The sequence below is a fragment of the Lissotriton helveticus genome, chromosome 10 (genome assembly GCF_964261635.1).
Source record: "Lissotriton helveticus chromosome 10, aLisHel1.1, whole genome shotgun sequence".
NCBI classification, from domain to species: domain Eukaryota; kingdom Metazoa; phylum Chordata; class Amphibia; order Caudata; family Salamandridae; genus Lissotriton; species Lissotriton helveticus.
In genome coordinates, this window is record NC_136071.1 from 1,037,271,520 (window position 1) to 1,037,287,264 (window position 15,745).

The window sequence follows — 15,745 nt, forward strand, 5'->3', positions numbered from 1 at the left end:
TGTTTCGCATCAGCCTTTCCCCCACCCAGTCCTTTGTTGCTTCAGATTCGCCCGCACCATCCCCCATGTGGCTTCAGCTCTGCCGCTGCCCCCATGTTGCTTCACAGCTCCCCCACCAGCCTTCGTATTGCTTTCACTCCCCTCTGGAAATATAAAAGTTGCAATTAGTACTTCTAGTTAATCTTGTTTTACGGAGCCAGGGGAAATCTTTCTCTGCATGTTACACTTCCTAATCAATATGAGAACGGATAATAACTTTAAAAATGTCCGAATCTCTCCATTACAGCACCTTATAATTAATCTCCTCTTCTGTGAATACTCCACAGTAAATCAGAACATATTTGAGAAAATGTGCCTTTTAATGTGTTCCATTCAATCCCTTCGGTGCTATTGCTCGATGTACAGGCCCTGTGATTAAGACCTGAAAACGCAGAATGTATTTCTCTTAAGGAATGTATCCAGGTTTGGAAAACTTGGGGCATATTATCAACAACTAGCGATATTTATCGCTAAAGAAGCTTAGTGACATTTTTTTATCGCCGTATTTTATCGCAGAGATAACGTGCTATTAGCAACGTTTATCTCCAATGCGATAAAATAACCGGCGATATTCACGCATCATCGCCAATAGGGTCTTAGCCAGAATATCCACCTCCAATTGGATATAATGGCTAGGAACTGGTCTGCTGAGCGCAAATTTTTTTATCGCTACCCCTGCCTTGCTAATAGGCGATAGCGATGTTAGCGACTGCTTTCAGTCGCTAACTGGTTGGGTACGCCCACTTTGCATGTCATTAGCGATAAATATTGCTGACATGCAAAGCGGACTCCAAACCGCTCGCTAACACCTAAAAGCTGTGGCTAACTGTTAGCGACATCTTGCTAATAGGGCGATGAAATTATCGCCGCTTTGTGGCCGAAAACGGCCGCAAAAGCGGCGATAATTTTATTTCGTCTGCCTTGATAATATGCCCCCTTGTTCCTCCTCCCACCGGCCTATGTATAACCTGCTGACTTTAGAGTGTCATTGGAGATCTCTGGTATGTTAGTGAGGGTAATTTTGCCGAAAGTACTGATGCCAGTGTGGCATATGCACTTTCGGCTAAACAAATGCCTAGCGCGCTGTAATTTTTTGGTTTCTCAGAAACAACACCCTCAAAAACGGAGATTTGTTTCTCGGAAACTTAAAATGAATGACACACCAGAAGATTTCTTTCTGTGTATTGTCGCCTTTTTTGTCTTCCGTGCAGGGTATCTTGCATGGGGGCCCATCATATTAAAACACAGGTTCTGCAGCCACACTTTAAACATGGAGAGGCTTCTCCATGGTGACCCTGTGGCCATGTTGTGGTTGGGCCACCATTTTAATTGTTCCCAACTGCAGTCAGAAAATTAGGTGGAACAATGGCTTTTTTGGTGCAGAAAAGGCCGTGGTGATTTACACGTGGTCACCTCTTTCCCAAATCGTACATAAATTAGTCATGAAGTGATTAAACTGATAAAACTGTATACTATTATTTCTAAAAACAAACAGACAAACTGACAGACTAATTAATTACTTTAAAAAGTAAAAATTAATGTGAACCATAATTGCACAAGACAAATTGTAAATTTTGGCGTTCTTGTTTTCTGGAATTGACAGAAAGGTCGGAGGACACAAACATTCAGTGCTGTGATTCAACAAAGGAGATATAGCTAAACAACAAAGGGGAGTTTGGGAGACAGTGAGACTCAGCTTAATGTGGGGATGCTGAATTAAAATAAAGCAGCAGTGGGAAGGTGAACAGAGAGCAACATCAAAGGGGTGGTGGTCTCCCTTTGTAAAAGTAAAAATATTTTCAAACCTAATCAAAGGGATCTCTGAAAAAAGTCGTAATAAAGGGGGCATTTTATCGTGCTAAGTATTGGTAAAACATTATCTTCAACGATGAAAAACATGTTAGAAAGAAAGTATCTTTTCTTCGAGCTGTAAATCATCTGCACAATTTCAACAGGCCAGTAATTCTTCATGATATATTTAATCAAAAATAGATTCACAAGATCGCAGAGGACATTAAGAGGTTGAACGTGGTTTGTAACAGAGAGAAAAGATCCATCTCTTGGTACATTACATCTACTGATGCCATGAAATCTAAAGGGCAAACAATCTCTGTGTCTACCTGACAAGTCAGAGCAATCCTTCCATAACCATCACAGGGACTGTCTATAGATGTCCAGATTTAGTCCAAGAGGCATGAGCCATATCAGATTTTCAGGATAAACACATGCAATCACTATTCACATACAATTATTGTAACTGCTCGCAAAATGACTCAACAGATTGAACAATTGCATCTGATCTATTCCTTCTCAGAATTAATTTAATTTGTATTAGTTCTTGTCCGTCTTGACATGAATTTATAAACTGCTTCAGCCAAGTACAGTCACACAGCTGCATGTGGTACAAGATGATGTTTTGGGGCATTTCAAACAGAAAAGCAATCCAAATATCTTATGTGAGATTTCGAATTGGCTAAAGAGTGTACCATGTATGCGAGAAAGATACTAGAACCAGAATAAGAATAGATGTTGTGCTAGCAATCTACACATAAGATAGTGAGTCACGTCTACAATACTAGAGATAGATTTAACACATTTAATTGCACAGGATTTCAGTTCATCTTTTTTCACACATTATGCTATTTTAGATTGAGATTAGACATCTGCAATACAACCTTGTTCCTGCTCCAGTAACAACTGTTCAGCCTGAACTGCTAATTAAGACCCTTTCTGAATTGGAATACAAGCAACCCAAGACCAGTTTCGTCAGTGGGGTACAGCCTGAGTCCTGTATCACGATGAGCTAGAAACCTATCCATCTCCTTTAAGACGTGTTGTTTGTTACAGTAAATGCCAGAAGACTCCCTTACCAATGAAACCTTCTTCTCAGCTTATCGTCCCCACCCTCCGTATTCACTAGGGGCCAGATGTAGGTCGCCAAATACCGGTCGGTAACGGCCGATTTCGGCCACTACCGACCGGTTTTTGGGATTTGACATGTAGTTGGCCTTTAATGTACAGAATCGGTATATTTACCGATTCGGTAAATTTACAGATTCTGTAAAATACCAAATCGGTAAATTTACCGAATCGGTAAATACAGATGTAGGTGGCACTTCAAACAGTGCCACAGGCCATTACCGATTCGTTATTTACCATGTAATACTATTGCATGGTAAATAACGAATTCCAGTGTACATGCACATCTGTGCATGTACACCTGTGCCATGTGACACACATACATGCCCTTAGGCCCTTAGGGCATGTATGTGTGCCACATGGCACACAAGCCAAAATCAGGGGTGCAACAGGGTGTCAAAGTGACACCCTGTCCCCCTTGCAAATTCTGTATTTTTACCGAATCTGTAATTACCGATTCGGTAATTGACATTGAATCCTATGGGCCTCAAGGCCCCTAGGAATCAATGACAATTACCGAATCGGTAATTACTGATTCAGTAATTACCGAATCCTACAGATTCGGTAAAAAATACAGAATTTTTACCTACATCTCATTTACCGAATCTAGAATACCGAATCGGTAATATTCGGTATTCTAGAGTCAGTAAATGAGAATTACCTACATTTAGCCCTAGGTCTCTTATAGCCAAACTAACTCACAGGTTACACAGACACACAGGCTCTAAAATTAGAGTAAGTAGCTAAAGTGTATCCTTCCCACTCTGTAGGTTGGGTGCAACACTTTACAGACAGATACATTGAACTATCTCATCTTTTCTTTAGAGAACCACTTCGACCTGTAGATGTCAGTGCCCAGCAGAACAAGTATTTGTAATGCAATAGGTCTCGCTTTCACACAAATTTGAGCTATTGACATTGCAAATAACAATGCCTTTTATTTTTGTTTTAATTTTAAAAACATAAATAGAAGGCATTGTCATCTACAATGCCAATAGATTAAACTCATGTAAATGCGAGACCTATTGCATTGCAAATGCTTGTGTTTACACTGTATTTAACCAAATGCATTGTTTCGTCATTGTGAGCACTGGGGACACTGAGCACTATACCTTCTTTTAAATCCGGCCTTTTATAACATATTCAACGTTTGTAAAATATTAAAAGCAGATTTTTGTTTAAGAGGCTAGTTTTGAATTCTGTTTTGCAGCCGGAACAAGTATGTCCAAAATCTGAATTTATCTAAGACAGCACTATTCCTAAAATAGCATACTGAATGAGCCCCATGTAACTGTTGTTTCTTTAAGACCCTTTGACTCAGGGTCAGGTTTTATGGGTTCTTTCAATTAGTTATAGACTAGAGGCAAACATCTATTTATAAGCCATCAGGGGTGCAATGTAGGGACCCTACATCAGAGGACAATTCGAATAGTTACACAAATAGTTTGAGATTGAATTACACATTTTTATTGAATTTAGAGTGGAATACCTACTACAAGAGGTAGACCGGAAACATGTTGAATCATGTGAGTAACCCTGAAGCTTGTTCCTCAGGTAGGAATTGTTCTAGGAAGCATAAACAAACTTCTCTATATTTTATCTTACGTTGGTCAGTTACCTTCTTCTTTCATAACACATTGATGCCTATTTTGCTGGTAAACCTGAATTCAATTAATCAAACAATCGGGGAATCTTAAAGCATGTTACTCACGCATGAGGGTCTCAATGCGCATAAGGGTCCAGCTCCAGGTTATCCAAAAAGCCCGGTCTTGAGGCTCAAGACCTTGAGGAATTAGATGAGGACATGAAAGTAATGAGTTGGGTTTTGTTCTATATTTTCCTTTTGATGGGTTCCATGTGAAAGTTTAATCGAAAAAGTGATGCATTAGAAATTTGAATTTTAACAATTGTGATTCTCCTTTAGAGCTTGTTGATATACCCCTTACATGGAGACAGTTGTGATTTAGCAAAATGAGCTTTCAGCTTCCTGAGTCCAATGTGTGGGCAGAAGCACAATCAAATCACAACCATCAATGCTTCATTAAGAATAAAACTTAAACAACCATGGTTTATTCATGATCATAAAAAACATAGCTTCTGTTTTAATGCATTCAATTTTCAACATGCACTTAAATTATGACCTTAATTTTCCAGTAATTAATTACAGTATGATTCTTTGTACGAAAATGATACAGCTAAAGTTGAAAAAAATAGACATTTAATTGAATGTTGGTCAATGTGTCCTTTATCATCTCATTTTAGGAAAAGGAATTAGTTTGTTAGCAATCATGGTGTTGGTTGGAGACAGCCTCCACAACTTTGCTGATGGAATGGTTCTTGGGGCAGCTTTTTCATCATCAACGGAAACTGGAGTAGCAACCACTGTGGCTATTCTGTGTCATGAAATTCCGCATGAAATGGGTAAGTCTTTGTAATTACTTAAAAACTGACTTACCATGGGTGGAGAAATACTGTTGTATGAGTCAAAATCATTGATCCAATCCTTGATCGTGTATTTTAAACCGGGCTTGAATATAGCATGTTTTATATTAATTCTGGCATTTTAAATGCTATGTTAATCTAAAAAAAATGCAGGTGCTAAAATATATAGGGAAGTTTATGGCAACACCAGAAACCATACGCTTATTTTGACATCTCACTTTAATCCATACGTTTTCCTCTTGACAGGAGATTTTGCTGTGCTACTGAACACAGGACTCTCAGTAAAGATTGCATTCTTCATGAACTTTCTCAGCGCACTTACTGCCTTCCTTGGACTGTACATTGGGCTTTCTGTATCATCTGATCCGAGTGTTCAAAACTGGATTTTTACTGTCACAGCAGGCATGTTCTTATATCTCTCGTTGGTTGAAATGGTGAGGACTATTTCTTTATATAGCTCTCTCCATTACTGATCGTCTCTTGTTTGTCAACATTTTTAGGAGGCGGCTTGAAAAAATATAGAGCACTAAATAAAAAAACTAAAGAAAATCCTATTTCCCAAATCTTAGGGACATTTGATTAATGTCTATTTTTGAGGATTGAACACATTTCAATAAGGATCTGTAACCCACATACAGTGAGCAAGAGATCAAGGTTGAATAGCAGGCTTTATTTTAATTCACTTGCCACTCACATTTGATACCACCACTATTTACAGTGGGAAAATCTGGAAGAATGCTGGTTCTAGTGGGAATAGAAAAAGGGTTATCTAATCCATAGTCTAGATCACAGTAGGTACAGGTCAACTCTAGCTATTTATTCTGGCTTTCCCTGATGTCCAAAGCCCAACTGCTGTAAGTTCCGTCCCCCACGTCTTCAACAACTGTATGACAATGTTAAATATGAATTTCAGACGTTAGTCTGGATTCTCTGATGCATACTAATAAAGGAGAACTTGGGAGAGAAATGGTGGGACAGAAACAAATCCATAACTGCCATACTGACATTTTGGGATTATAATATCAGGCTACTTTTCCATGGGTAAAGACCCAACATCATCTGGTGTCAGGGACATCTCCCATGCCTTATCTCTTACCAGACATTTTAAGTCTTGACTCACTGACTTTACTGGGAGTCAAACGCTCTGTAGTCCATTTCAACACTGATTTGTCTATAAATAATTACATATCTGAGATTTTGAGTGGGTGCAGGCTCTGCTGGCTAGAGAATTCACTGCCTTCTACAGGTTCCAAATAGAGAAATTTACTGGGAGGAATTGTTCTATTTTGGTTTGACCCGTAGAACATTTCTTACAGACACTGTACTTGAAATATTGCAAAAGATTATGAACTGATCTCCTAGAAAAATATTCAGAATGAGCAATCTAGGCTTTATTATGCCAGCTATTAAATGGCAGTTAAAAGGATGAAATCATGTGCCTTATACCTTGTGGTGTGCCTGCTAAAATATTTTGTATGAAACAAGCTTAACAGACCACTGAAATCTAGCGATTCCTATATACTGCTTCTATCAAGGATCAGGAAAGCTAGAACTGAACGTAACTCAACGCATTTAAGGAAGTATGTTAGTTGAGACACACACTTCCAAGGTTGGTCTGCTGGAGTAGATTGGATGTGAAGCAGCAGACCCCTTGCCACAGTTGATGGAAAAGGATCTTTATATCTCAGTTTTTGGGTGTATTCACTAGATAACCCCCGGCATGGCTCTTCAGACCTTTGTTTATCGACATGGAGAATATAAAAGGAGCAATCTTTTACATCCTACCTCATAAACTACTAAGTCCATTTAGGGCTCCACAATAGTCAATAAAGATAATTTAAGTGAGTTAAATAGTTTTATCGTAAATACAATGAGTGTTGATTGATTTATCCAGTAAATATTATTATTTTAGTCACCATTATTACAAATTCAAATAATCCATTAATCTATACTTCAAAACAAGGTAACATACCGAGTCAGGGAATATCCCAAATAAAATATAATATAGAGATAGTACAGCAAGCGTGTTCCATAAAGGATTTCCCTATTCTAATTTAAGTATAAGCAGTGGTCGAAGTGCATTTAAAAAAAAGATGTTAACTGTGATGCTGCATGCAATTGTGGCTGGATCAGTGGCCCTGGGAGCGGGGTCGAAGGTGTGTGTAAAAAAACTAAATATTCTGGAAATGTTTTTGGGTATTTTACTGTCAGATAGCTTCAAATGAAATAACATGCAGCTTAAATGAAAAAAAATAATAGATGTTACTCAGTGGGAAATGCACTATAGTACATTATGTAAACTCTATTAGTTAATGAACTGCAGGGGTCTGTGTGTAACCAGTGAGCCACAGAATTAAATCTTGGATGGTGCGGTGGAGCATAGTGACTTGTGTATATTTTATGCTACGAAGTCACATCATTATTTTAATCTTGCATTAAACACAGTATCAGATAGACTGCTACAAAATGTGCAAAAACGTTTAAGATAAAATGATGCTTCCAAAATATAGATTTGAGTAATACCCAGATTGAACGTTGTTAAGCTCCCCAAGATCCCAGGTTGGCTGAGTTAGGTACCGCAGGCCAAGCAGGGACCCGTGAGCCCCAACATTAGGGAAGACAGGTCGCCTCCAGAGATAGCCCCCGCTCCACCCCCTTGGTAGCTTGGCACGAGCAGCCAGGCTTATCTTCAAGGCTTAATGTGTAAAGTATTTGCAATTATGCTCACAGCAATCCAAGGGTGACACCACAAATAGACTCCACACGAGTTTCATAGAAAACAAGTATATGTTTATAAAATGATATACGATGCGACCACACAATACTAAACCAACATATGCGTCGGGGTAATGTTCCCCCAGGCCTATTATTATTGAGCTAAACTAAAAAATCCTACGTAATCCTAATGTCTTAATATGCAGTTCAATATGCAACAGTCAGGTACTTCATAACATAAGAATAATGCAGATCGTAATGCGGATATCTGGCGATTTTTACTGTTACTGTGATGCAATGCGTAAAGCAACAACGTGGTAAACGGTTATGCCCCATTAATGCAATGCGTACGGTACCTCTTCAGATACTCTGGTGGGAAAAAGCAACGCAACAGTTAATACAGTTATTAGGCAAATCGTTATGCGAAACGAATGCAATGTGGAACACATATATCCGGCACTTCGCTATGCAACACTAATGCAATGTGTAATACGACAATCCGGCAGATAGTGAGGCAGGATTCAGACAAGGCGTAACACATCTATCAGGCAATTCGTTATGCAAACCTAGTGCAATGTGTAACACACCTATCAGGCAGTTCGTTAGGCAAACTAATATAATGGGCAATACGACAAAACAGGCAGTCCGTTGTGCAGAAATAAAGCAATCATGAGATACTCCACTATGCAGAAGTTATGCAATACGTAAGTTACTCCAGCACCATTCACAGTGCTTCCAGCGGGCTCTCAGCCTCTCGTGCGGGCTTGCGGTTAGTCTCCGGCCACAGTTGCCCCGCCCCCCCCACACGGGTAAGATAGAGCACAGTAACTGCAGCTTCGCACTCAGGCCCCAGTGCTGCCACTCCCTTGGCACACGGGCCTCAATCCGAGCAAAAGCAGAGGCTCGCACTGCAGAACAGAGAGAAAGGCTGAGAGCGTCTCCCTCCGAGCCCGAGCCCCACACCAGGAGTCGACGCACGTTACCTGGGGGCGCGAACCCAATCTCCTCTCCTCGTCCAGCGACTTGGGCCACCGATGCAATCTCTGATGCTCCGGGCAATGGGAAGATCCCAGGCTGCACACTACACCCACACTGAGACTCACATGAACTCCGGGTGCACATTAACCAGACAACTCCTCGTGAGGGTTTCATGCTACGCACGACACACACACGCAGCATCACTAAGAAACACTTGATCTTCTTGTGCCCACAATCACAAGGTATGTGATGGGGGGTATGCCCAGACGTGGGTCCCTTGCTCACTCTGCCACTGGATTCAAGATAGCCTGGCTGATGAGGGTTATGAACCTGAAACCGGTCCCAGGATGCTTTTTTCCTGTCCAGGGAAGACATGGCTTGGCAGTTCGGGCTGGACTGTTCCCATGAGGCACAGGGTCAGACTGATTTACATATGGCCATGTCTGAACTGGGGTGGTGGAGTGAGCTAAAGAATGATGATGGATTAAACCCAGATCAGTTGACTGGGGGTGAGTGTTTGATTTGCTCAAATGCTCCGTTCATCATCCCCTGTGGTATCGCTTTGTGTTACAGGGGGCACTGACCCCTGCTCAAACCAGTTCTGGGTGCCTCCGTACCAGTGACACCTTCTCCCTTTGATTAGTGGGGGTCTGGATTCTCAATCCCGCAGCAGGAGATGGGACAATTGTTTTATATTATCAGCTCAGGCGTCTTTATCTCTAGGCCTATGCCTCATCCTACACACTCCAGATGCAGTTCAGCCTGTGCTGTCTCACCTCCTCCCCTGGGTCAAGACATTCCCCAGATCCTATCGCTTTCAAATCCAGCCAGTCAATCCACAACCAGCCAGAGACACATAGAAATCTTTAAAGCAAAAAAAAACCAGCCACTTCTATTGAGTGGCTTACAAACACACAATGCAAAAACCATCTTCATAAAAAGATGTGTTATTGCAGGGTGAGTTCAGCCATACTAAACTTCACTTTTCGATCTCAAGCCGTTGGGAGATAGGCTGGAAAATATAGCTCACAGCCTCTCCATTCTATTCTAATTGGCAGGAAGGCCTTTCAGCAGTGAAAACTAAGTGGAGATTATTTCACTGCCAGGACATGGCACACACTGTGGTACATGTCCCACCTTTCACATGCACTGCACCCTGTCCAGGGGGTACCCTAGACCTACCATAGGGGTGCCTGATGTGTATGGAAAGGGAAGAGCAGGGTCTGGTAAGTGCATGCACTTACCAGAACAACATGGCAGTTTAGGAAGGAAACTGCGTGCAGGCACTGCAATGGCAGGCCTGAGTTCCCTTTCCAAGGCTACTTGAGTGGGTGGCACAATACGTGCTGCAGGCCCACCAGTAGCATTTGCATTACTAGCCCTGCCACACATAGTGCACTTCACTAGGGACTTTACTAGTAAGTACACCTAACACAGGGAACATTTGCACTTTGACACAGTTTAGCAGTGGCAAAGTGTCCAGAGCATCTAATTTGGCAACACATGTCAGAAAAAAGGTCTAGGGGATAAGCAGAAACGTTTAGGGATCTTTAGCCAAAGAGGGCCAAGTCCCACACATGTAATACAATTTGGTTACATAACTGTCCCATCAATACCTGTATAGGGTAGTTAGCGCTATATAAATACAATTACAATTAAAAGCACTCACTTCACAGCTCAGTAGTTAACTCTTTGCACTACCACTCAAAAAGAATAACTCTTTGTCATCACAAAGCTTCCAATGATTAGATCAGTTAAAAACAGTACAGGCTCCCAAGAATCCTTTACATTTGCAGATTACCCAGTACATTAGCAGAATTAACAAATTGCGCACATTTGCTTTTTTTTCAGGCAGCAGGCACCCTAGCAGGAAGGCTTGTTTAGCTGTCTGCCAAGCTACGGTTTCACAACAAAGGAGATTCACTGAAGGACACTTCAGCTGAAACATTTAAACTATCATAATTAAATGTCCAGGGAAGGTTGTCTCGCTACAAAAGGTAGGGCAGGGGGTTTTCATAAATCAAAAAAGTATGGGCACTTTGTGCCCCTCCAATCCCCTCCCACTTCCACCACTGAGCATGAGTGGCAATTTCTCACATAACCAAAATAAAACGTTGTCAGCTCAGAAACCCAATAAAGAGTTATGATGAGAGAATAAAATACATAAGCATGAAGCCTGTGAACTTAGCACTAAAGAGTTTTTCAAGCTGGGAATTATTCTCAGTTATACATCAGCAGATATTTTCTGAAAAGGAAAGGGCTCAAAAACTAATCTCTCCTGAAGAGAGGGAACCCTTAGAAACTTAGGAAGAGAGTCTTCGGAAAAGAGAGTGAGCTAACTACTCGAGGAGCACACATGAATATAAATTTGCTAAAACATAAGACATTGATACATTTTTCATATTCAGCATCCAGTCTGATTAGAGGAAACCCCTGGGGGCAAATAAACTCTCCAGTTTATCCTATCTTGACAATAGGCCACAAAAAGCAGTCCTTAAAAAGATACTTTGTCCACATCTTGAGGTCCAGAAAGTTCTTCCCAAGAGTCATGCTTCCTGCCACCTTCTCTCCTCCTGGTGAGATCCTCACTATCAGTTGTCTTATACGTAACAAATGCCTATTCTCTAACTAACTGAAGACTTCTGCAAACTTACAGCATCTGCAGTGGAATAGAAAAATATCCTGTGCAAAGCAACAGTTCAGTGTGAAAAACAGGCCTTCTAATGCTAATGTATAAATCAATGTTAATATGGCATCAGTAGTTAGGTTAATTGTAACTCCTAAGTTCAGTTACCTACAACACAAATTGCATTTATGTTATATATGTTACTTTGCAGCATAGACGTTTTCACTTTCTATTTGAATGCGTTGTTGTTTACAAAATGAGGAAATTTGCTCCATCACGTGTGTGTGGTATGCAAACATGGTAAAACAACAGTGAAAATAATTGCCAAAGTAATCTTTATTTGAAATCAAACAATGTGTATATGGATATATTGTAGGGTGTGGGCACGTCCACTTAACATTCTATCTTAATCATTGGAGAGCAAGGAAAAATTATGGTCCAGTATACGTTCCCCTAAGCTGTATCAAATTCAATGGAGTGCACCATTTCGATGTTGGTTCGAGGTAATATTTTAAATACCCAGAACCCACTTAGTCACTAGAAGTGTGAGCTCTTAGGAGCACATGCCCTCACCCATCCAATGGTGGCATGCTTCATCATTTGGTCTTGCTCCTCGTTGGGCTGGCACTGCAATGCCCCATGAACACTTGAAGGGGGCTCTATGCTGGAGGTCTTTTTCTCACCAATTAAGGCTGTAGATGTGCAACATAGGCGTGTTAACGACAGGCAGCAAATGAATTGGAAGATTGGTGTAGAGTGATTAAAATTAACTATAGTTACCTTGCTATGTTTGTTTAATTTAGATAGAGGATCTATGTTAAAATTAAAAGCAAGAATGAGAAACAACAGAAAATTATTTTCCTAGTTTTCTCTTCTAAGTGGGCATTCTTTGGTATATGATATGTGGGGCATTAACAAAATTGGATTTATGGTCCACATGTTTCATGCCTCTTCTGTCCCTAAGGATCAATGGCATGTCATCCGTCATCAGGAATGTCTTTAGGATCGTTGGGGCCCTGACCAGAAATATTTTGGGGCACCTATTCATAACAAAATTGAATTTTACTACCAATGTTTTTGCCACATGAAGCCAGCATGATGCCAAACAAAATTTTGGAAATGGGATTTGCAAAAAATCTGCTGAAGTATGTATTTTTGAGCACCCTATAATCCTTAAGATGACACTGGGCAAATAGAGACAGAGTAATGTGCCTAATCTTCTCTGGGGATGGAGATCCTGTGAAAAAAGTGATCGCCACCTCTGTGAAAAATACCAATGAATCAGTTGGCTTTCAGACTTACACTTTCTATGTGTAGGTTGCAGTTTAAGTTCTAGTGACCCGCCTAAATTAAGGAAAGGCTTCTTGAGATACGTGGAAGAACGACTGTTCTAAGAACATTTCCCTAAGAAAGGAAAGAATCCTGGCGATCGTGTCTACCCCTTGTCCATGTCCCCTGAACAAGCTAGCCACAATTCAGAACACATACTGAGAACTGAAAATATTTGGAAATGTGGAATAGACGCATGGCATTAGAAGGATCTAAAATACATTCACTCAGTGTAATATATTAGTAAAAATAGAGCACAAAGAGAAGACATTCTTAAAGCAGATGGAATAGTGGGCAATAACCAAATAGTATTTTATGAAAAGAAAAAATGTCAATGAATCTCCTTATACTAGTTGTACTTTATCCAGGTGTGTTGATGGTTCACTCCTCATATTGCCTCATGCATTTCTTCATTTATTATTATCATGTTCTATTGTAAACCTTAGTCTGTCTTAATTTTCTTTTTCAATTTACTGCTTGTATTATATCAAATGGAATGCATTTTATCCAGTGTGTTGATCAGTAACGTTAGATGAAGCTCGTCCCTCGTAATGTCATTCCTTACTTTAACATTTTAAAATAGCATCTTTAAAGTAAAGTTTCTAAAGTCAAATTCTTTATTATATTTCCTTGTACAATATTGATGAATACCAAAACACTTTGATGAGGGATGAGTTTTTCTTGTGTTTATGTATCTTAACATAGTTTTCTTCTTTTTGCTTTTAGCTGCCTGAAATGACTCACATACAAACAAGTAGACCTTGGTTGATGTTTTTCCTCCAGAATATCGGACTGATACTTGGATGGATGTGCTTATTGCTTCTAGCTATTTATGAACATAAAATCAAATTATAGAATTTAAGTCACTTCACCTTTTTCCAGTCTACATGTTCTCGTTTTTGGTTAATATACTTATTGTCCTCATATGTGAACTACACCTTCCAATTTGGAACCTAGGGTTAATTCTTTGATTAATTTGTAGACATGTTAATAACATGTTTTTATTAAGATGTATTAGCTGTGAGAAAAAAATTGCTAAAATGTATCTATTTTGTCTTCTGTCCACATAAAAAGGTATGCAAGTGCACCCGAATGTAAGCTTCCCATCGAGAAAATTTGACACAGCACGATTTTTACCACTTCAATCAGTGTTGACCCTTCCCCTGGCATCAGTTACTTATTTTTCCTTCAACCAATTTTCTATTTACTTTGCTGTTCTCACTGTCCTTCAAATGGCCTCCAACATGATATGACACCTATTTTTAAAGAGATTATCGCTGCCGTCATCCATATATTTGATACTGTCGTACGTGTAATTCTCACATTTGTTTATGAATTAATCAAACTCTACTCCATCAGCTACTTAATCAAGATGCACACAGTATTCTTGTGCAACGTTACTGATGTGCCCTTGGAAATGGAAAAGACACAAAATCTCAAAACAATGAAACAAATGAAAAAAATCTGTAGATAGTGGTCCTATTGATGCAGAACACCTTCTTTAAAAAGATCTGTATGTTCTTAATATCACGTTTACGCCAAATGAACTGAGCTAGTCTTTGTAGCGTCCTCCCCAGCCCGGGTACATGCAAAAGATCACGCTACACACGGAGCTTGGTATTGCATGTCTTTATTCTTCAGCGTGTAACAGTTACTTCAACATTCTATATCATTAATTCTAACAGCCACACCCAAGCACCTACGTCACTGTCTTACGGGTACCAAACGGGTCCCATCACCTCTAACTCCCAAGACACCACAGTCTTGAGTTAGCGTTTTATATGGGAAGTGCACAGGGCCTTTGAGGAATACAGGACACTCTATTCATCCCTTCCATTGCCTTTAAAGTAATCGTGTTTTCTGAAAATTTGCCTACGCTCAATTTCTTGGCCCCCATGATTAAATACTTCCTGTTTCTGTATTGCCCAACCATTTTATCCCACACCTCTTCTAACTCTCCACATGACCTTCTGTACCTTCCTTCCTGACCATGGACCTATCCTAACTTCAAGTGTAACCTATGTTCTTGTGTGTCCTTACACCATTATTTGTATTATGTTTTTTTCCTGTGTGTAGAACTCTATTTCTTCCAGCAGAATTATGTTGATTTCAGGATTCTGTATTTCATGAAAGTGCATACATTTCATAGATTTTATTTAGTTAATCCAATTGCAATGAGTTCATGCCATGATGAATTATGTGCCCTAACCTCCTGCATAATTGTAAATAATGATTTATGCACATATTGATTCCACGTCTTTATTGAGTAGAGAAACTTAAAAGAAAACTAAGCCATTCGACGTTTAAGTGGGTGTGGGGCAGAAAGGAATTTCTGATTTCTGCAAAAATGTCAATAGCAACATTAGTTCACTTTGCTGACTCTTTCCCTGTAAAATGTGTGTATTTTCAAACATTTCTGGAACAATTTCATAAACAGTCACTTTCCTAATTTTCCACAGCCTTTTTTCTAAAATCCTGTACCTCCAACTCTTTTTCTGAATTATTACAATTAACCTAATGCAGCTTCATAGTTCCTCAGGAGCCACCGTGTTTCAAAACTGCTCATGCTCAACACAAGTTGTGCTCAAAATCTACCTCCCTTCTATGGAACTCTCTCCCTATGGACTTGAGAACCAAACCCATGCTGCTGTCCTTTCACAAACAGATGAAAACACATCCATTTAAACTGTATCTGAT

The 15,745-nt window shown here is 39.8% G+C and overlaps 1 protein-coding gene across 1 annotated transcript in view; it reads left to right on the top strand.

Annotated features, from left to right (window-relative positions):
* Positions 1-15,282, top strand: part of SLC39A12 (solute carrier family 39 member 12) — a 402,419-nt gene extending 387,137 nt beyond the window's left edge. The window contains exons 11-13 of the mRNA XM_078664420.1: positions 5,221-5,379; positions 5,647-5,834; positions 13,775-15,282. Coding sequence (XP_078520546.1) covers positions 5,221-5,379; positions 5,647-5,834; positions 13,775-13,903 — 476 coding nt within the window. The 3' untranslated portion in view covers positions 13,904-15,282. The remainder of the gene's footprint in view (positions 1-5,220; positions 5,380-5,646; positions 5,835-13,774) is intronic.
* Positions 15,283-15,745: the final 463 nt, after the last annotated feature.